This window comes from Pseudorca crassidens, chromosome 19 (assembly GCF_039906515.1).
Source record: "Pseudorca crassidens isolate mPseCra1 chromosome 19, mPseCra1.hap1, whole genome shotgun sequence".
In the NCBI taxonomy this organism is placed as follows: domain Eukaryota; kingdom Metazoa; phylum Chordata; class Mammalia; order Artiodactyla; family Delphinidae; genus Pseudorca; species Pseudorca crassidens.
The window spans coordinates 57,620,249-57,640,254 of NC_090314.1; the positions used below are offsets into that span (position 1 = coordinate 57,620,249).

Genomic DNA, 20,006 nt, shown 5'->3' on the forward strand with positions numbered 1-20,006 from the left:
TCTAGAAAAGTTTTCAATCTAATTTCTAAGTTACAGGAAATAAAGCAGTTACAGGAACAAATGAAATGACACCATAAAGAGGCAACTAGACAATTCAGAAGGTGAGACGTTCTGCAGAGCTGGTCTGGATCCTTCAACAATTAGTGTTAGGAAAAAAGAGTCTATTAATGATTAAAAGAGATATAAGATGGGCTTCCCTGGTGGGGCAGTGGTTGAGAATCCGCCTGCCACTGCAAGGGACACAGGTTCGAGCCCTGGTCCTGGAAGATCCCACATGCCGCAGAGCAACTAAGCCCGTGGGCCACAGCTACTGAGCCTGAGCTCTAGAGCCCACGAGCCACAACTACTGAGCCCACGTGCCACAACTACTGAAGCCCACGTGCCTAGAGGCCATGCTCCGCAACAAGAGAAGTCACTGCAGTGAGAAGCCCGCGCACCACAACGAAGAGTAGCCCCCGTCACTGCAACTAGAGAAAGCCCGCGTGCAGCAACGAAGACCCAAAAGAAGTCAAAAATAAATAAATTTATATTAAAAAAAGATATAAGATAATTGATGCTGTGATTTCCTTCCAAACAGCACCATATGGAAAGGGGGGAAGGGGGAGGATAAAGAGTAACTTCAGGGACTTCCCTGGCGGTCCAGTGGTTAAGACTCCATGCTTCCAATGCAGGGGGCATGGGTTCAATCCCTGGTCAGGGCACTAAGATCCCACATGCCACAAGGTATGGCCAATAAATAAATAAATAAATAAAAAGAGTGACTTTATAGTGGAGAAACCTGACAAACACTACTTCATCCAGGTGATTAAGGTTAATATCAACAGTGATACGTCATGTTGATAGCATATGCCCTTGATATGATGTAAATGAAAATGGCCTTTTACCGTTTACCTCTGTGGTCATCCTCCCCAAAACCCATAGCCCACTCTAATCATGAGAAAAATATCAGACAAACCCCAACTGACGGAAAACCTACAAAATACCTGACCAGTACTCCTCAAAACTGCCAAGGTCATCCAGAAAAAAGGGAAAGTCTAAGAAACTGGCACAATCCAGAGGAGCCTAAGGAGACATGACAACTAAATGTAACACAGTATCTTGGATGGAATCCTGGAGGAGTAAAAGGATTATTAGGGAAAAACTAAACAAATCTGAATAGAGTATGGACCTGAGTTAATAATAATGCATCGATATTGGTTTATTAATTGTAACAAACGTACCATACTAATGTAAGACGACAACAATGAGGAAACTAGATGTGGCATATATGGGAACTCTGTACTATCTTTGCAATTTTTCTAAAACTGTTCTAAAATACAAAGTTTATTTAAAAAGAGAGAGATTGAGATCTAAGGAACGTAAGAACCAGATTAAGTGCATGAATCCTGGACTGGATCCTGGTTTATACAAAACAACAACAGCAAAATGTCCTTTTGGGACCTATTAGAGAAGTTGGCCTAACTGGGTATTTGGTGATAATGGAATTATTAAGTTCATTCTCTATGTAGATAAGATTCACTATGTAGAGAAATGTTCTTTTTTAAAGATGCATGCTGAAAAAACAATGTTGGTTTGCCTTCAGAATAAACTCCAAACTCTTTCCCAATGCCGAGACCTGAATCCCTGTAAACTCTGGTGCCGTGAGCTCTCTATAACCTCACTTAGTACCACTCTCTGCTTCACTCAACACAATGGTGCCACATCAGCGTTCCTTCTGGCTCCTCCTGCTCTAGAGTCTTTTTTTTTTTTTTTTTTTTTTTTTGCGGTACGCGGGCCTCTCACTGTTGTGGCCTCTCCCATTGCGGAGCACAGGCTCAGCGGCCATGGCTCACGGGCCCAGCCGCTCCGCGGCACGTGGGATCTTCCCGGACCGGGGCACGAACCCGTGTCCCCGGACTCTCAACCACTGCGCCACCAGGGAAGCTCTGCTAGAGTCTTTGCCCACGTTGTGCCTTCCCATGATGGCCAAACAAGAAGTAGCCCCTCCCTCCCCTTGCTCTCTCTCATCACCCTGTTTATTTTCTTCAGAGCCTCAGCTTTCTTGTTTGTCAACCATCTGTCTCCCCCTACTTTCGAATGTAAATTCCTTGAGGGCAAAGACCCTTTGCCCAACTTGTTCGCCATCTCTCCAACATCTAGAACAATACCTTGCTCGCACAATATACGTCCAATAAATATCTGTCCAGTGAATAATTCAGTAGGTCTTAGACCATAACAACTACAGGAGTCACAAGCCATTCCAAGTCACCGCTACTTCTCTTGATGGTAAAACTTTTTTTGGCTGTGCCCCACGGCATGTGGGATCTTAGTTCCCCATCCAGGGATTGAACCCGTGCCCCCTGCAGTGGAAGCACGGAGACTTAACCACTGGACCGCCAGGGAAGTCCCGATGTTAAAACATTAAGTCAAAGATGTTTAAAAAAGGCACTCAACATTTTCCCCTCCAATGGGGCTTCAAACCATTCCCTCATTTTCGATCTCACCTCTAAGCGGGAGGGAAGCTAGACAGGCAGAGGGGGTCCTAAGAAAGAGTTCCAAACCTGATTCAAGCGAGCCGTGACCTGGACAACGTGTGAACCGCGGAGGCGGCACAGACATCGCGAAAGTCTGCCTTCGCAGCTGAGCGACTGCCTAAGAGATTCCTTTCCCAACAACCCACTTCTAACTCATTATCTCATTACAGCCCATCAGGTATCCAGGAGAGCGGCCCCATCCTTACCAATAGCAAACTCCACCAGGGTCTCATTCTCCTCCGACAGTGAATCGAGGAATAAGTCCAGGACCTGCAGCTGCCGCAGATACTGGTAGTTACTGGGGTCATAGGCGAAGTTGGCGAGGTTGGCCAGTACTTGCTCCTTGGCGTCTGCAGTGGAAAAGCGGCACTGGAGCCAGGTCCGGGGCGGCGATCGCGGCCAGACCCCTGCCTGGTACCCTGCTCCCCACCCTGCCGCTCTCACCTTGGCTCTCGGTCGCCTGGAATTCCGTGACCAGCGCCTGCAGGTATCCCAGCCGGCCGACATGGGGGTCTACCTTCGGCTTCTGGGCCATGGTCGGGCGGCGGAGGAACCCCGGGGGACGGGCAGGGGAGTGTGGAAGGTGAGGCTGGAAAGCGGGCGAGAACCTCACCTGGGCCTCGCCGGGTCCGGAGAGGGGCAGACCGGAGCGGGAAATAGGTTCCTTTCCTCGGTTCAGGTTCTGCAGTAATTTGCAGCTGAAATTGGGCTGGGGAAATGGGGTGGGGACACAGTACCCCGTAAGAGTTGGGAGTGAACATCCAAATTGGGGCGCGGAAAACCAGGACGCTGTCGCGCGCCGAAGGAAGGAGGAGCAGCGCTCAGCGGCGCTTAATTTCCGGCTCAGTTCCGGACTTCCGGGGCAAGCCGCTCTTAGCCCCGCCCCAGGGGGCGGAAGGGGCGGGCCCAGGAGGGTGAGGGGCGGGGCTGTCACTGAGCTCCCTGGGCTTGCTTCAAGCAAGTTCTTCTGCTGGTGCTTAGGCCGGGAGCTTCAAGCCTCTTGTCTCAGGCAGGTGGCGATCCGCATCGTGATGGAAGCGGTCATGGAAGGTTGCGGATGCGTTGAGGAGCTCCTCTAGGGCCCTTAGGAGCTCAGAGGTGCCGGAGCGCCTGTGTGGGGGGCTGTCGGGGCAGAAGCACCTCCAGATGCCCCTGCACTTGACGGAGGGGTGCAGTTCCCCCACACACACCAAGGGCCCCCAGGAACGCAAGTGTCGGCTCCCTGTGTCCCCCACGCGGGTCCTTTTGAAACGGAGCAGGACCCTATGGTCCTTGCCCCCCATGTCCTCAGCCTGCCTTTTCTCTGTGGAAAAACTTTAGCCAAAGAATAAGTTTAATCAGAAGTGAAAAAATGCAGAAACAGAGGAAAACAAAGGAGACCAGATAATAATAGTTTAGTCCTTAAGCATAGTCAAGGACCTTTAGTTCGTCCTTAAGTTCTATAGATAACATTCTGAGCTGTATCCTGTGAGCTGTTTTGCAGCTACTGAAGCCCCCACCAGGTGGAGGAGGATGACTACATGATGGCCAAATTGAAGCCATGACATAAGCTGCTCCACTTCACACAATTCCTAGAACTGGCCTCAAAGAAATGGGAACAAACCCTGGAACTAAAGATTAACCGTACTTAAAACGACCAAGATGACGCTGATCAGACCACATTACTGGTTTCAAGCTGACTGTCAGAACTGACTATGCTGTTCTGCTCCCTCCCTCCGCCTATATAACCCTGAAACTCCCTTTTAAAAGCCCCTGTCCCCTGAACAGCAATCGGGAGTTCTCGGACAGGACTCCACCCTCTCCCCGGTTGCCAGCCTCTGAAGCAACCTTTCCTTTCCTACCAACACTTGTCTCTCAAGAATTGGCTTTGTGGGCTTCCCTGGTGGCGCAGTGGTTGAGAGTCCGCCTGCCGATACAGGGGAAACGGGTTCGTGCCCCGGTCCGGGAAGATCCCGCATGCCGCGGAGCGGCTGGGCCCGTGAGCCATGGCCGCTGAGCCTGCGCGTCCGGAGCCTGTGCTCCAAAAAAGAATTGGCTTTCGAGCGGCGAGCAGCCGGACCTGGGTTCGGTAACACTTTGACACTACCTTCTCGTCTGCTTTTCCCAAAAGCCAGGCGACGACTTCCCCGGCAGTCCAGTGGTTGACTCCGCGCTCCCAATGGAGGGGTCATGGGTTCTATCCCTGGTCTGGGAACTAAGATCCTGCATGCCGCCTGGCGCGGCCAAAATGAAAAGCCGGGCAAGCCTGGTACCCTCTGCTTCCCAATCCTGAGCTGAGTCTGCCACCTCTGGCTGGAAGGCATTTTATCAGCCAGGTGGCAGAGAGCACCAGGGGCAGCACCGTCGGGCCCTAGAAGGAGCCCAGCTGTACCGCTTGGGCGGTTTTCTGATGCTGAAGCCCTTCCGCCCACTTCCTTCTCGGGGCTTCTCAGGAAGAGGGCTTGCGACCCAGACCTCATAGGCACAGGGGACAGAGCACCAGGGAGGAAGGTGGTCCTCCCAGACTCCAGTTGTGCTTGAAAACGTGGGGATGAAAGGGGCTTGGGCTGCGAGCTTCTTGAGGGCAAGGGCCATGCTCCTTTTGCCCTGGGCCTGGCATGAGGGCAGAGTGGCTGCCACACTCCAGCCTACCACAGCCCCGTTGAGAGCAGCCTCCACCTCCGTGGTGGGCTCAGGTCCCTGTGATCAGCCCCTGCCCTGTGCACACACCCCTGGGGCAGGAGTTATGACCATAGTCTGGGTGCTTGGGTACCCTGGCTGCTTCTTGCAGGACAGTGGCCCCAGGCCCCTCACCAGGCCCTTCACATTCAGAGGGGAGCTGATTCGACTTGGGGAAGTATATCTCAGCACGAGGTGGCCAGGGGGCTTCTCTGCTTCTGTCTGGACAGAGCAGTAAAGGCCTGGGACCAGGAGCTCAGAGCTTGGGGACAGGATGGAAGGGAGCTCCTGGTCAGGAACTGCTCTAGACCCTCTCTAGAGGAATCCCAGGATCAGCTAAGTGTGGGTTCTGGAATCAGATGGGCCACCCCAGCCTCCCTCATTTGTCCCCTCCTAAGGCTTCAGAGGCCCTCATCTCTGGGAAGAATTCTTCATCCTTGGTTTTGTGCTGAGGGCAGCGACCAGGTCTTAACTCCTCTCTGCCAGTTCCTGACACACAGTAGATGCTCAATAATATTTGCTGAAGGAATTCTGCCCAGAGATTATCACCACGCTTGCCCAGGGGGCAGAGGAGGTCAAAGTTTCCTATGCTAAATGTTTACTAGTATCTTTTTTCCTTGAAAGAAATCAGTTTTCAGGAAGTGGGCCTAAAAGGGGATACACACTTCAAAGGCTTGTGGCTACTAGCACCAAAAAGTATTCATCTACCTACCAGCCCCAAATCTTCTTTTCTGCTCAGTTAAGATGGAGAAGGTGGCAGGACCTGGTAAATGTGTCCAGCTGTGGATTCCCCCTTCAGTGTACAAGCTATGGATGGTGCCCAAGTACAGGACAGGATGGAGGGGCAGGGAGGCAATGCGGGGTCTTCAGGATCAGACTTTTCAAACTGGAAGAGACTTTAACTTATCTAGGCCAACCTCCTCCTTTTTCAAGGCCCAGAGATGGTCCAGAGTCACACAGCAAATTATGGCGGAGTCAAACGTGAATTCAGGTCTCTATTCCAGCCCAGAGCCCTTTGCTTCACCTCCGTACTACCTCTTTTGGCCAGAAGGGGGCACTCATGAGTCCTGGGAAAGACAACATCCCCAAGGATGCTGACTCACGCCAGTTGGACTCGTGCAGGAGGAAGGCTGGAGTCGGGTCATAAAAAGAAAAGCAATTCTCCTGATAAGGGTTTCTTGTTGAAACCTGGTTGAGCTTGAATCAACAAACAAGGTCCTTGGTGGGAGTAGCCCTAAAGGGGGATGGGGGAAAACTTACTCCAGGCCTCTTTTCTAGCTTCGTTAGTTCACAGGGTTTATAACCCGCTGCAGAAAGTGTTTCTGTGTGTATTCAAACAAACTCTGTTTTTCCTTTCACTCAGTTGGTACACTGTTGGGACAAGCCTGGGCTGATGACAGCCAGTCCCCAGGTGATGATCTCAGGGAAGGCACCAGCAAAAAGAGTACGTGGCGGCCGGCTGGTCTGGGGGAGAAGCTCTGACTTCCAGGCCAGACGCACAGGCCAGTGGGGAGCAGGGGTGGCCTGGCAGCTGGCCCAGCCAGCCACTTATCCCAGGGTTGACACCTCTGACACAGCAGGGAGAAAAGGCTGACAGGAGAGGGGAGTGAAAGGGCTTCTGCTGCAAAAGCAGCTCCGTTTCCACAGAGGTCCTGGGGCCCTGCCTAGCAATCCTTCCGCCCCTGGTCTGATGTGTGGCTCTCCCGCTCCCCCCAGCACTGATCTTCCCAGCCAAGATACAGGATGGGGCAGAGGAGGGAGGAGACCCTGGAGCAGGCCCTGCTGAGTGTGCAGGGGGCCCTCAGAATTCACTGATTCTAGGACCCAAGCCAGGGGCTCCCCTCCAGTTCTCTGTACTGTCGCCAGGACGGCTGCTCCACCTGGCATTTAATCTGTCCAAATCCTGCATCCAGGCCAACGCTCAGCCTGGCCCTCCACCACTGCAACACATTCTCTTCCAAAGCCCTTCTTCCCAAGGTTCCAGGTAGCATGAGGTCCAGCAACCTGTGCTGGGGGCAGCCCTGCGGGCAAGGGCTGGGCCACCTGGGAAGAAGGGGGGCAGGAGAGACTCGGAGGAGGGTTGAGCTCTTCGGAGCTGTCTAGAGGGTGAAGGACAAAGAGATCACATGGGAGGCACCCAGGCCGGACTTGAGGGTCCAGTGTGTTGAGCTGTAGCAGCAGCGCAGGCAGCCAGCTGAGCCAAGCCGGCCGTGACAGACCTGAGCTGGGCGCAGACCCACCTTCCTGGGCCCCGGGTACTCTGATGCCCCAGCAAAAAAGTCAGGAGGATCCGCTCCTGGATTCTGCTGGTTAGAAGGAACCCTGAGCCTCTGGAGGTCAGCCTCTAAGGTCCCCACTCCTGGCTGAGTCCCGACGTGCAGAACCCAGATGGCCTTTGGTTCAGGCTTTCTGGGCAGCCCTTCACCCCAGCCTCTGACGAAGTCGCTGGACATTCCTGGGCTGAGGCAGGCCTCACTGACTTCAGGACTCAGATGCCGGTCACACATGTGAGTGACCCCGGGCCTCAGACGCTGGTCACATACATGATCTCCACGCGCAGCCGCTTCTTGGGACCGTCTGTGTCCTCCAGAGTGAGGCCCTGCTCTGGGGCAGCCTCTGTTACAGCTCCTTGCACCTCAGCCTGCGGGCCCTGCCTCTCAATCTTCCCCAGGGCCCAGAAACTGCCACCCATGAAGAGGGCGGCTGAGATGAGGAAGAAACTTGACATGTAGAAAACATAGCTGAAGTTGCTGGTGGTGTCTAGGAGGAGTCCTAGGGGACAGAGAGCAAGTTAGGCCACTGCCCTTGGCTACCAGGCCTCCCGCCCACGCCCCCTCACCCCTGCGAAACTGTGTACTCTGTGAGAGCAGGGATTTTATTGTTGTCTCTCCTGCATCCCCAGCACGAGGAACCGTGGTTGGCACCTAGTGGGAACTTGTTAGGTATTTGTTGAATGAAAGGAAAGGAAACACTAAAACAGCCCCAGTCCGGGCAGGAAGAGCCCTTGGGCGGCCAGACGAGCACTTAGGGGCATGTTTCCTTTACCCTTGGTGGCAGGAAGCCAAGGACTCAAGGGCCAGTGGCGTCTGGGATATCTGCTCAGCCCTACCCCAGGCCCGCCACGCCTCCTCCTGGATTGCTCTCCCCGCTCATCGGCTTGGAGAACGCCCTTGGAAACTGGGACTTCCAATGCCACACTTGGGAGGTATATAGTCCCCGTTGTCTGACTATAATAACCGTGCTGTCTGTTGACTGCCCCCCAGCACCACGGGCTTCACAAACCTTCCCTTTTACTCTGAATGTCACACGCTCAGCCGCCCAGCAAGTCCATTCCTGTGGGTCCCTGCTTCCGTATCTGTTCGTTTCCCTCCCGGCACAAATCACCATTATGATCACAAAGGGGCCTCTTTGCTCTAATCCCCGACTCCTCCACCAGAAGGTAAGCCCTGAGAGGTGGGGACTAGTTCTCTGTCTTCAGCCCTGCCCACCCCGTGACTGGCACAGGTGTAGGGATGGGTGTGGCAGGTGTTCTCATCTGCATTTTGCAGATGACACTATGGCTCAGAGAAGGAAAATGACTTGCCCGGGCCCCACAGGCAGAGGATGTTACGAACAGCAGACATGTGCATAGCACTTACCGTGTGCCAGGTTCTCTACTAAGCTCTTTGCTATATGACACTTGTGATCCCCACAACAAGCCTGTGAGGTAGATTCTACTGTCATCCCCACTTTACTGATAAGAAGCCAGAGGTACAGAGGGGAAGACAAAGGACTGAGATAAGTCTGGTATGAAAATCCTTATTTTTCACTCTTCATACCCTGAGTGCCAGCTGCGGAACAGGCTACAGCCAGTCCCCTGAGGTGCTTGAGAAAATCACAGATTCCAAGTCGCTAACCCTGAGATGCTGGAGGGGGCCCAAGTCTCCAGACTGTTCCTATTTGCACCCCCCCATGCCCTGCCCAGGCCACCCCTGGCTGCCCTCCCTCCCAGGGCCTCACCAGCCAGTGGCGGGGAGATGAGGATGGAGATGCTCTCCAGGACGGTGAAGAGGCCCAGGGCGCTGGAGAACCGGTCCATGGGGACAATGTCCATGAGGACCTGGAAAAGGAGAGCACCAATGCCGCTCATGGACACGCTGTACACCAGGCAGTAGGCCACCAGCACCCGGAAGTCGGCCGACGCCGCGCACGCCAGGTTGGTGAGCCCGTTGAGCAGGGCCGCCAGGCTGAACAGGTACTTGCGGTGACTGGCGAAGTCCCGCCGGCCTGCCACCAGCCCAGCCATGGGCCGCAGAAAGATGTTGCTAAAGCCAATGATGGAGATGAGAAGGGCCGCCCTGTGTTCGTCCACCCCGTGCCAAATGGCATAGGGCACCAGGAAGACGTGGGGCAGCGGGAAGCCCACAATCATCCAGGCGACCCCCAGGGTGTACACGCGGTAGCCCACGTTGTGCCGCAGGACATCGAAGGCCAGGTGGCGCCGGATGGCCCGACCGCATGCTGCCGGGCAGCCGCGTGCGGGTCTCTTGGAAGGTGGAGGGAGGCCGTCTCTGGTGTCAGGGGTCACACGGGCAGGCACGGGCCTCAGGATGGCCCCACACACACAGCAGTGGAGGAGAACCCCGCCGAAGATGAGGAAGCTGCCTCTCCAGCCCAGGTCCTCCAGGAGATAGCGGGAGAGCAGCGGCCAGAGCATGATGCCCAGGGAGACGCCCGCCGAGGCCAGCGCGTTGGCCAGCACCCGCCAGCGGGTGAAGTACAATCCCAGCACAGTGATGCTTGACTGAAAGCTGAAGCACATGCCCAAGCCTGCGGAAGGAGAGGGGAGGACCAGCTCCAGGGCGCACCCAGTGCAGGGACCCTGGGGTCAGGTCCCAGGTCTGTTCTCCTTCCGTTCCAGCGCAGACCCACTTCCAGGTCCCCAGGGACTTAAGATGGAATCAGCCTACCTCACCACCTCCCTAGAAGCATCCCGCCCCTCAGACCTGCCCTCTCAAGGCTGCCAGGGGCACACCTGTTCCCGCTGGCACAGCACCAGGGGGATTTTCAAAACCCTAAATCAGGTTAAGTCTCTCTGCTGCTTAACACCTTCCAAATATTTCCCATCACACCTAGAAGAAAAGCCAGAGTATCTACTCTGCCCTGGAAGGCTCTGCACGGTCTGGCCCCTGGCCACCCCTTGGGTGCCGTCTCAGGCCACTCTCCCTGACACTCGCCACGATCAAGCCCCATCAGTCTCTTTCTCTTCCTCTGGACATTAAGCTGCCCACCTACTCGGACATTTGCAGTTGCCATTCCCTCTGCCTGGAATATGCTTCCCTCAGACTTTCCTCTCCTGACTCAGCTTGGATGCCACCTCCCCCCTGCCACTCCATGCACAGCTGAACATGCTGGAGAGAAAGTTCGCAACCACGCTGTGACCACTGGCCTCAGGCGGGCCCTCGGGCCACCCACGGTGCCACTGTAGTTCCCTCGACCATTTACTGTCCCCGCTCTTAGACGACCACCAGGCCTTCCTCCTCTGAGCACCCCGACACCTCCCTCCCGCACTGCCAGCTGACCACCTACCTTCCCGTCTGTGACAATGGACAGTCCGTGCTCCCAGTCAAGGGCAACCCTCCACTTCTGCCCTGCATCCTGTCTACTTGAAGGCACACCCCTCCAGCAATTTCTCTCTCCTGCGGCATCCATTATCCCCTCTTTACTAGATCATTCTCCCTCATTGTTATTTCTCCCGTTAAAACAAAACTCTTGACAACAGTCTCTTCTGGGTACTGGTCCATTTCTCTGCTCTCCCCTTATATCAAAATTTCTTGGAAATACTGTTTATCTCCACTGTCTCCAGTTTCCTTCCTCCTCTTCTTTCTCTCTTGTTTTTTTTTTTTTTTGGCCGTGCCACGTGGCTTGTGGGATCCCAATTCCCCGACCAGGGATCGAACCTGGGCCACGGCAGTGAAAGCCCAGAATCCTAACTACTAGACCACCTGGGAACGCCCCTATTGTTCTCTTTTGAACCTGTTCCAATCAGACTTTCATCCTTACCTCTGCTCCAGGATTCCTCTTATCAAAGCCGCCAACCTCCACTTTGCAAAGCCAAAGATGGAGTCTGATCCCCACTCGGTCTGATCCATCAGTGGCTTGACAGTCGATCACTCCCTCCTACTTGCGCACTTTCCTCACTTCCTTTCTCAAGAAACCCCACTCCCTCTCTGTCACTTCTTCCTGCCCAGGCCGCTAACCACTGGAGTGTCCGTGTCCTGGGCCTCAGGCCTCAGTCCTTTACATCCATCCTCCCTTGTTCCCTTAGTGACAGCAGGGTGATACCTCATCTCGAGACTTGAGTACGAGCCATCTCAGGATTCCCCAGCTGCCCGCTCCAGCTCAGGCCTGTTCCCTGAACTCCAGACCGGATGTGTCCAAACCTGAGCTTCCCATCCTCCCGAGAACCTGCTCCTCCCCTAGTTTCCCACTGTAGTTAGTGGCTACTGCATTCTTCCATTCTCCCCTTGGTATCACCCTTCTTGGGTCTTGGGTCATCTTGGCCCCTTCTCTGCACCTCACATGCAGTCCTGAACACAACCACGTCCCATCACCCCAATCATACCACCCTGGTTGAAGGTACCACCACCTCCTGGCTGGGTGGTGACCACGCCCCTGCCTGTTCTCTGCTCCCAGCCCAGCCCCCTATGGTGTATTCTCAACACCGCAGCCAGAGCAGTGCTCAGTGCTTCACAAACAGCGGCTGGATGACGTCCCTCTGCCCGAACCCCTCACATGGCCTCCCATCTCACTACACAGCCTTTTAGGAACTAAACCTGTTCCTGGTCCCCCCACCCCCCGACCCCTTTGACCCTTCATTCACGCCCCTCCACCCCACCGGCCTCCACGCTGCTCCTCGAGCACTTCTGGGCCTTTGCTTTTGCTGTTCCTGCTGCCTGGAATGCTCTTCCCCTGCCGGCAGCCTCCCTCACCTCCTTCTGCCCAAATGCCACCTTCTCTGCAAGGCCTTTCCCGACCGCCCTGCTGAAACCAGCAACCTCCCCCAACCCTGCTTCACCTTCCGCACTGGCTGCTTTAGTTACTCTACCTCTTTACTTGTTTAATCTCTACCCACCCCCAGCCGAGCCGGGACACTATCACATCTGCTGTCCTGTCTTCGTCATGATCAGATATGATCCTTCTTACTCCTCTGTTCATTGTCCCTCTCCCTCATGTGACTGCAGGCGGCCCCAGAAGATGCGGTGCCTCGCCTGCCCTGTTCACTGTGCCTGGCCCTTTTCAATCTTGCACCCAGTAGCTACCCAGCAATTCTCGACATGGAATGACAGTCACCTGTGATGAAGCCTGCCGTGAGGTAGAGCTGGCCGAGGGTGCAGCAGAAGGAGCCGGCCACCATGCCCAGGCTGGCCAGCACGCCGCCCAGCATCACCGTCGCTCTGCAGCCGAAGCGCCCCACCAGGATGCTGCACAAGGGTCCTGTGCGGAGGAGGCAGCCGGCAGGTGGCAGCGAAATGGCGAGGTCAGAGGGAGGGGGACAGTGGGCTTGGGAGGGGGTTCCAGCAGGAACTAGCAGGTGGCTTAACGGGCACAGCCCCGGAACATACAGACCTGGGTTCTGAGCCCCGCCCTGCCACAGACTGGCAACGGGCCAAGCAACGCCAATCCCTCTCTGTGCTGCAGTTTCCTCCCCCAGAGACTGAGGGGTCAGGCTGGGTGATGTCTGGCCAGCTGTGAGGTGAGGTGCTGCAAATATTCCATTTGACCCTGACAAGGATCCCCGGAGGTACAGACTGAGGCCGTTCACTGCACTGACCTGAAGCCGCTTCTGTCCAGGTGAAATGGGATTGGCTTGTGACCTGGGTGGACGCCCCTCATGGGGGTCTGTCTTGGTGGGCGAGGGTCCCAGGGCAGTTAGATCATGGTGAGCGCCGCCTCCAGCCCCTGCTCCCCCTTCCCCCATCCTCAGGAAGACTGGCCACAGCCCTCCCACCATCCTTCAACCTGTCCAGGGTGGGCAGCCTGGGGCCCTGGGCCACCCTTCACCCGCTGGCTCTGGCCTCTGGGGCACTCTGGAGAAACGCAGGTGGGGTACCCTCTCCCCCCAACCCCCTCCAGCCATCACCAAAGTCTTGCACCCAGAAGTTTAGCTCCTGGTAGAGAGGGGCCTGTTCTCCCTCACCCACCCCCACCCTGAGCTGCTTTCTCACCAGTGCAGACCCAGAGTAGAAGCCAGTCCTGGCCGCCTGCTCTCGTCACCTCACAGGGCCCCATTCACCAAGTACCCTGCCCCCGAGTACACACAGCAGAGTTTCCCCAGAGTTGCTCTCCCAGAGAGCAGCCAAAGGGACAAGGAAAGTGTGTGTGTGCACTCGGTGTGTGTCTGCGTGTTTGGCGTGGAGAGAGGATGTGTGGGTGTGAGCCAGTACGAGTATGGGAGCGAACATGGGAAGTGAGAGGTCCGTCCTCAGAGGTAATCAAGGAGAGGTAGCCATAGAGGGAGAGGCAAGGCTTTGAAGTGGACATGACTGCTGACTCACACATCTCTCCCACCTCATACTCTGGCCTGACTTTGGAAAGGTGACACTGGGGAAAGCCCTGCGTCATCGAGTTGGGAGTGAGGGGCCGGGATGTGTGCCAGCTCAGCCGAGACAGCCGAGGGCGCTGGGTGGGGCGCTGGGAAGCAAGGTGTTTCTGCTTCCACCCTGAACTCACCCTGCAACACCGGCAAGGCCTTGTACTTTGTGCTTGCTTTCCTCACCTCTAAAACGTGTGGGGGTGAGAGGTACTTAGGATCAAGGACACTTTCAAGTTTAAAATTTCCATGATACTCTGAATGAGCGTGGGCTAAAGGGGTGTGTGTGTGTGTGTGTGTGTGTGTGTGTGTGTGTGTGACACAGAGAGACAGACAGGAGTCCCGGGCCCACTGAGATGCTGGCACATCTGCTAGGCATGAGTCTGAAGCTGGTAGGGGAGTGAGGTCCCCAGCGAATGCCTGGCTCCCAGCCCCTGGCCCAGACCCCTCTCTGGCTGCAGGGAAGGAACTGTCTGAGATTCCCACTACTGCTCAACCTTGCTGACAAAAAGGTTATGCGGTCTGGGCCAGGCCTGGCCTTGCTCCTTGCCAGGCAGCGTGTTCAGGGGTCACTGCAGTGAGGGTGGCTTCTATCCCAGTCTGACTTCCCTCCCCATTCGAGGGAAGGACCTGGAATAACAAGCAGGCTGCTGGTGCCAGGTGGAGGTCAGGGCAGGAGGTAAGCAGGGAGATGGATCAGCTGAGACAGGCAAACACACCCGTGGGGAGAGCCCGGCGGGCTGTGAGGTCCAGCTCTCGCTGACCAGGCCCCTCTGCGGGAACTGCCTGTGGAGCTCTCCCTGGAGATCTTCCAGGAGCCCAAGGCTATTGTGGAGGACCCTCCCGCGCAGCCCCTGCCCTTCCCTTTCCCTGGGGTCAGGGTGAGGTGCTCACATCCCTGGGGGAGCCCTCCCTCCGTCTCCCCAGCCCTTGCAACACCCCCTCTGCTTCCTGGTGAAAGATGGGCTCTTGCCCTGCCCCCCTCCTGCTCCTGGTGTCTTCCTTGAGCCCTCCTTCCCATCCTGAAGCCCTGATGAGGGTCTCCGGAATACTAATAACTCACAGCTGCTTCCACTGCCCTAGCTCTCGGACCTGGCCGGGACCTCATGTGACCTTCTCTGCAATCCTGTGTGGGAGGTGGGCAGGATGGGATACTGGGTGTTACTCCCATATTGCAGAGGAAGAAACTGAGGTTCCGAGAGGTCACCCAGCAGGACCCCAAGCCGCTCCTCCTCCAGTCTGTGCTTGAGTGCCCGGCACGCCTGCAGTCTGGATCCATCCTCCCACTGTCATCAAGGGGACCGGCTTTACCTCTCAGGGGCCTCTCCATCCTCTGCCCCTCCCCAGCCCAGTCCAGCCCAGCCCCCCCAGACTCCAGGCAGGGGAGCTGGCCCTGTTGAAATCAGAGGAGGTCTTAGGGATACACAGCACAGGGCAAAACCTGTGGCCTCAGAGAGAGGGACCCAGGAGGCCAGGGAGGTTGTGGCTTCCTCCCCAACCCAGGCTCTTTTTCATCCCTCCCTCCATCCCTCCCCTGGCTGCTCACCCCCTGCATGGAGCATGGCTGTCAGGATGGACGGGAACCAGGAGGTCTCGCTGTTGCTGGCCTGGAACTCACGCTGCAGTTCAGTGAAGAAGATGCCGATGCATGTGGGGAAGCCCAGGGTGAGGCCCTGGGTCACCACAGAGGCCAGGAGCACCATCCAGGCCCAGCAGCCCTCCGAACACTCCAGGGCCTGGGGCATCCTCGGCTCCAAGTGCTGCCGCCACAGCCTCGCGGCCACTGCTCCTACTGCCCGGGCCGCCTGGGGAAGGGACAGAATGGAGCTGCCAGCCCTCCCTTGGCCCACCCGCCACCTTCCCTGAGTGCTTGAAACCGTCCCTTCCTCTTGCCCCAGCACCAGGTATCACAGAGGGGCACCGCCCCCTGGGAGGTGGCCAGAGGCCCATGCGCTGGCCTTGGCATCTCCTTTCACCTGCTTCCCAGAGCAAGCCTGGAGGGAGGGACAGGAGGGGCAAGCAGGTGAGCCATAAGTCAGACAAGGCAGGTGGGTGGAATTCTTTCTGGTTGTTACATCACTTAGTGGTCGGCAGGTGGGACCTCCCAGCCAGCCTTGGCCCGACCGCACACACCACGTGGCACGCACTCGACAGTCGCTTCCAGAATGGAGCAGGCGTCTGAGCCAGCCTAGCCCCGACGGCGCACAGGCGCACACGGATACCTTCCGAACATTCATAACCAGGCTTCCTGCTCACAAACACGGGTTTTCGCGATGCCACATCAACAGCCAGGTTCCCTGTCAGTGCTGCTGTGACGGCTGAGGTTCCCTGTCAGTGCTGCTGTGACGGCTGAGGTGAGCAAGACAGGGCTGGGGTCCTCCAGGAGCGCACACAGAACAGCTACACGAGGGCTTACGTAGACACACACACAGAGGGTTTCCCTGGTGGCGCAGTGGTTAAGAATCCGCCTGCCAATGCAGGGGACACGGGTTCGAGCCCTGGTCCGGGAGGATCCCACGTGCTGCGGAGCAACTAAGCCCGTGCGCCACAACTACTGAGCCTGCGCTCTAGCGCCCGCGCGCCACAACTACTGAAGTCCGCGCACCGAGAGCCCGTGCTCTGCAACAAGAGAAGCCACCGCAATGAGAAGCCTGCGCACCGCAATGAAGAGTAGCTCCCGCTCGCCGCAACTAGAGAAAGCCCGTGTGCAGCAACAAAGACCCAACGCAGCCAAAAAAAAAGAAAAAAAAAAAATACACACGCAGACACACACCACGCAGATAGGCAGAGAGAAACACATGGAACCACCCAGGAACACAGATTTATATGCAGACACACACTTACATAGACACATACAGAAAAGTCTAGAGACACACAGACACACACAGTCACACATACAGATGCGCACAGACATATACAGAGACACACAGACATACACTTACGCAGATACACACTTAAAGAGACAAACTCAGACAAGCCTAGAGACATACAATCAAATGCACACAGACAGACACATGCTACACAGACGTAAGGACACACACAAACTCACAGGGTTGCACGCTCTGCAGACAGATACACACACCCTCACATCTTTGATTCAGTCCCACCTCGGTTCCTCGCCACCACCCAGGCCACTCCCCCCATCACAGAAGCTGCCTTAACCAGGCTGCAAAGCCCCAGCCCCCTCCCCAGATGTCGAGCCCTTTTCCAGTCCCCTCCATCCTGGCTCTCCAAAGAGCCAAAGGGTCCCAGGAGCTCCTGTTCCCAAGCCTCCCTCCTTTTAGCCCCAGGCCCGGAAGATCCATGGAAACTCAGGAAACTACCAGAAATATGAAACCCCCTTCCTGCCAAGCCCAGCACCCCACCCCTCCCCCCCACCCCAGGGCCCAGGAGCTTTAACACAGCACCTAAGCCGGACCCACCCTAACTGCCTCCTTCACGGGCTCCAATCCCTTCTCCAGCCACAAGGCCTCTTCCCTCCCCAGAGGACCCCCAGGGGCCCTGCCAAGGGGAGCAGCCCATTCATCCTTAGCCCCGGAGAGTGTGGGACGTGTGTGTGTGGGGGGGGTGGGGACCTCGAGTCCTGTGTGTGGGCTGGGAGCACCTCCTGCCCTCCTAGCTCCTGCACATGACACTAGCCCTAGAGATCCCCCAGCTCCGATTCTCCTGGCTCAGCCCCATGCTCGGGGCAAACCTCAGACACAGGCTCCTCCGGCAAACTGGCTCTCGCCCCTTCCAGGATTTCTGTTCCCTTGGCAAACGAAAAGGCCACTGGTGCCACTTGATCCTCTCTGTGAATGTCAAGTCTCCCCACCCTGCTCTACTGCTCACCCCCCTCCCCACGCATCCCGGCCCCTCGGTCCTCCCAGACCTGCCACCTTCCCCCTCCTCCCAGAAGGGCCGCCAGCCTTCCCTCCACCACCCTCACTTCCTCCCGCTGCCCCCCATGGCGCCCCACCCCAGCACTCCCCAGCCCCTCCCTGCTCTGGTCCCCTCTCCTTCCGCCCTTGTCCGGCCCCTCTGTGGAGAGGTCTCCCCTCTATGGAGAGGTCTCTTTCATGCCCTTAGTCCAGGACTCTGACCTTCGCTCTGCACTTACCTTCCCTCTGAACCTTTCAATGGAGCTAGTTTCTCCTCCCTCCAGGCCCCCCAGACAATCAGAGTCCAGGAAACCCTAAGCACCTTTGTTCTCTCTTTGCCCTGGCCTCCCTCTGGGAGCTGTCTTGAAGACTTTGGCCTTCCACAAGGAGGCTATCTCCTCCCATACACCCCCAATTCCCGGGTCACACACATAGCTTTTCTGTCCCCCAGCCCCTCCCTCAGCAAGCTGGTTCCCCCTCCGGCTGCAGAGATTCCAAAATCCTCAGCCAGAGAGAAGTCCTGTTGGTCCTTCAAGATTCAGCTCCAGCAGCACCTCCAGGAAGCTACCCTGACCCTTACCCCAGGCTAGGCTAGGCCCTTTCCCGTACTTCTCTCTGTAATAGCAGTTCTCACACCACATTGGAGTGGGTCCTTCCCTTGTTTATCACTGTCGCCCCCCTCCTCCTCCCCACCTTCCATACCACGAGCAGGACCTGTTCACAGCCCCGCACCCAGCCTCCACCTGAGCACAAAATGTAACATTAATGTGACCCACCTGTGTTCTCCAGGGGGCAGGCAAGCCCAGGAACAAGGGTGACCTGGTTTCCCAGCAGGTAGGTCCATTCCAGAAGACTCGAGCAGAGCGGAGCAGAGCAGAGATGGGGGCTCCGGCTCCACCTCTGCCCCAGCAGAGAAGTGGTCTTCCCTTGGTACTGGGAGCCAGGAGTCACAATCACTGCCTGGTGCGTGGCTGGGGCAAAGGAGGGAAACGCGGCTGGAGACACTTCACTCTCCCTTCCCGGGACTGGAGGCGAGCAGCTTTCCGCAGGAGCTGCCGACCTCAGCCCTCAGGGGTCCCCCACCCTGAGTGAGACCATCTTCATGCCCAGGTGGCCTGAAGCCGGGTTTGTGGGCAGGGCAGAAGTTCACATGACGCCTCTTGTCCTTCTCCCGTCACACACAGTCCCTGGGCTGATTTTCAGGGCTTCTCATCTGATGACAGAGGCCTAGCTAGGCCCTCAGAATCCAGTCCCAGCCCCTCTGAGCTTGCAGGTACCGGCAAAAGGGTGAGCGGATGCTCTCACACAGGGCTTTGGGGTTAGGCGCCGCCCCCTCTCCCTCTGCCCCCTTCCCGCAGTGGGAGAGCTGGTGAGAGGAAAACAAGGAATCACCAGCTTCACCAGCAGCGGAAGGATGGCCAGACCCTGCAGACCCCCTCTCTCCCCAGGCCCCACATCAGGCAGGATCCCGGGCCTGAAGCCCAGGACACAGGACAGGCAGCAGTGCGGGTTCCTGCAGGACAGGAGAGCAGCAAGAACCAGCCTGAGCTTGGGGTTGACAAGCCCGCACATCCCTGCACCTGGCAGGGGCCGGCTGGCGCCAGCCACGCTCCTCCCTTCTGTGCCTCCAAAGGTGCCCCGCCATCCGGGCAGGGGCAGGCTGACCACAGCCTGGAAGGGGGATGGGATAGGCAGCAGGAACTTCCTGACCTCTTGTTACCCTGGCTCAGTCCCTGCTGTCGGGATCTAGTTTCCTTCCACTCGGCTTCCCACCCACCCCGAGATGGATCTCCTCTGGGTGGGGCTTCTGGACGTCCAGGCGGCGTCCCCGTGGAGATTTCAGCCCAGGCCTTGGCTGGTGCCTGTCCCCTCACCCCTCAGGCCATCGCAGGCTGGGGCGGCCCAGGACCCGGGCAAGAGGCTTTTCTGGATCCTCTCCCCCCACAGGCGGGAAGGGGCCCCGGAGGCCCACGGCGGGGCGGGCCCGCGACGGCGCTCACAGGGACCCCGGCACCCTGGGGACTGTGGGGAGAGCCCGCTCACCGGCTCGCCTGGGCCCGGCGGAGGGGCGGCTCCACTCCAGCGGAGCGCGGCTTCCTGCGGCCCGGCCCGCTCGCGGTGGAGGCGGCAGGACGCCGGGCGGCGGCTGGGACCGGAGGGGCGGGCCGCAGGGCTCCGGTGGGCGGGCCCACCTCCGCGTCTCCAGGGAGCCGGGCGGGGAGGCCTCCGGGCGAGGCGGTGGGGCGTGCCCGGTGCCCGGGGCCCGCAGCCGCTTCTGTCAACTTCGACCCCTCCTCTGAGTGGCCCCGACCCCAGCTCGGCGGGTTCATTTGCATGTCGTTAGCATGTCATTTGCGTAGCCCGCCTTCTCACTTTGCGGCTTCTCGATTTTCCCGCTCTGGG

General features: G+C 57.3%; 2 protein-coding genes across 10 annotated transcripts in view; both read right to left on the reverse strand.

Moving 5' to 3' along the window:
• ARMC7 (armadillo repeat containing 7) overlaps positions 1 to 6,023 on the reverse strand; it is a 23,028-nt gene extending 17,005 nt beyond the window's left edge. For all 5 annotated transcript variants that reach the window (XR_010937362.1, XR_010937363.1, XM_067715097.1 and 2 more), the window contains exons 1-3: positions 5,884 to 6,023; positions 2,958 to 3,827; positions 2,720 to 2,863 (exon numbers count right to left, since the gene is read on the reverse strand). Coding sequence is in view for 3 of the 5 variants with exons in the window: in XM_067715097.1 (XP_067571198.1) it covers positions 2,720 to 2,863; positions 2,958 to 3,048 (235 nt within the window). In the remaining 2 variants the exon portion in view is untranslated. The remainder of the gene's footprint in view (positions 1 to 2,719; positions 2,864 to 2,957; positions 3,828 to 5,883) is intronic.
• Positions 3,829 to 19,790, reverse strand: SLC16A5 (solute carrier family 16 member 5). 5 transcript variants are annotated; one of them, XM_067715093.1, is made up of 6 exons: positions 19,647 to 19,790; positions 18,380 to 18,574; positions 15,290 to 15,362; positions 12,504 to 12,647; positions 9,171 to 9,980; positions 3,829 to 7,943 (listed from the first exon to the last, which is right to left on the reverse strand). In XM_067715093.1, the coding sequence occupies exons 3-6, from the start codon at positions 15,303 to 15,305 to the stop codon at positions 7,696 to 7,698; spliced, it is 1,218 nt and encodes a 405-aa protein (XP_067571194.1). In that variant the 5' UTR covers positions 15,306 to 15,362; positions 18,380 to 18,574; positions 19,647 to 19,790; the 3' UTR covers positions 3,829 to 7,695. The 5 variants fall into 5 exon arrangements, with proteins under 5 accessions (XP_067571194.1, XP_067571192.1, XP_067571193.1 ...); XM_067715091.1 differs by having other exon boundaries at positions 15,290 to 15,548; XM_067715092.1 differs by having other exon boundaries at positions 15,290 to 15,548; positions 18,380 to 18,536; positions 19,647 to 19,754.
• Positions 19,791 to 20,006: the final 216 nt, after the last annotated feature.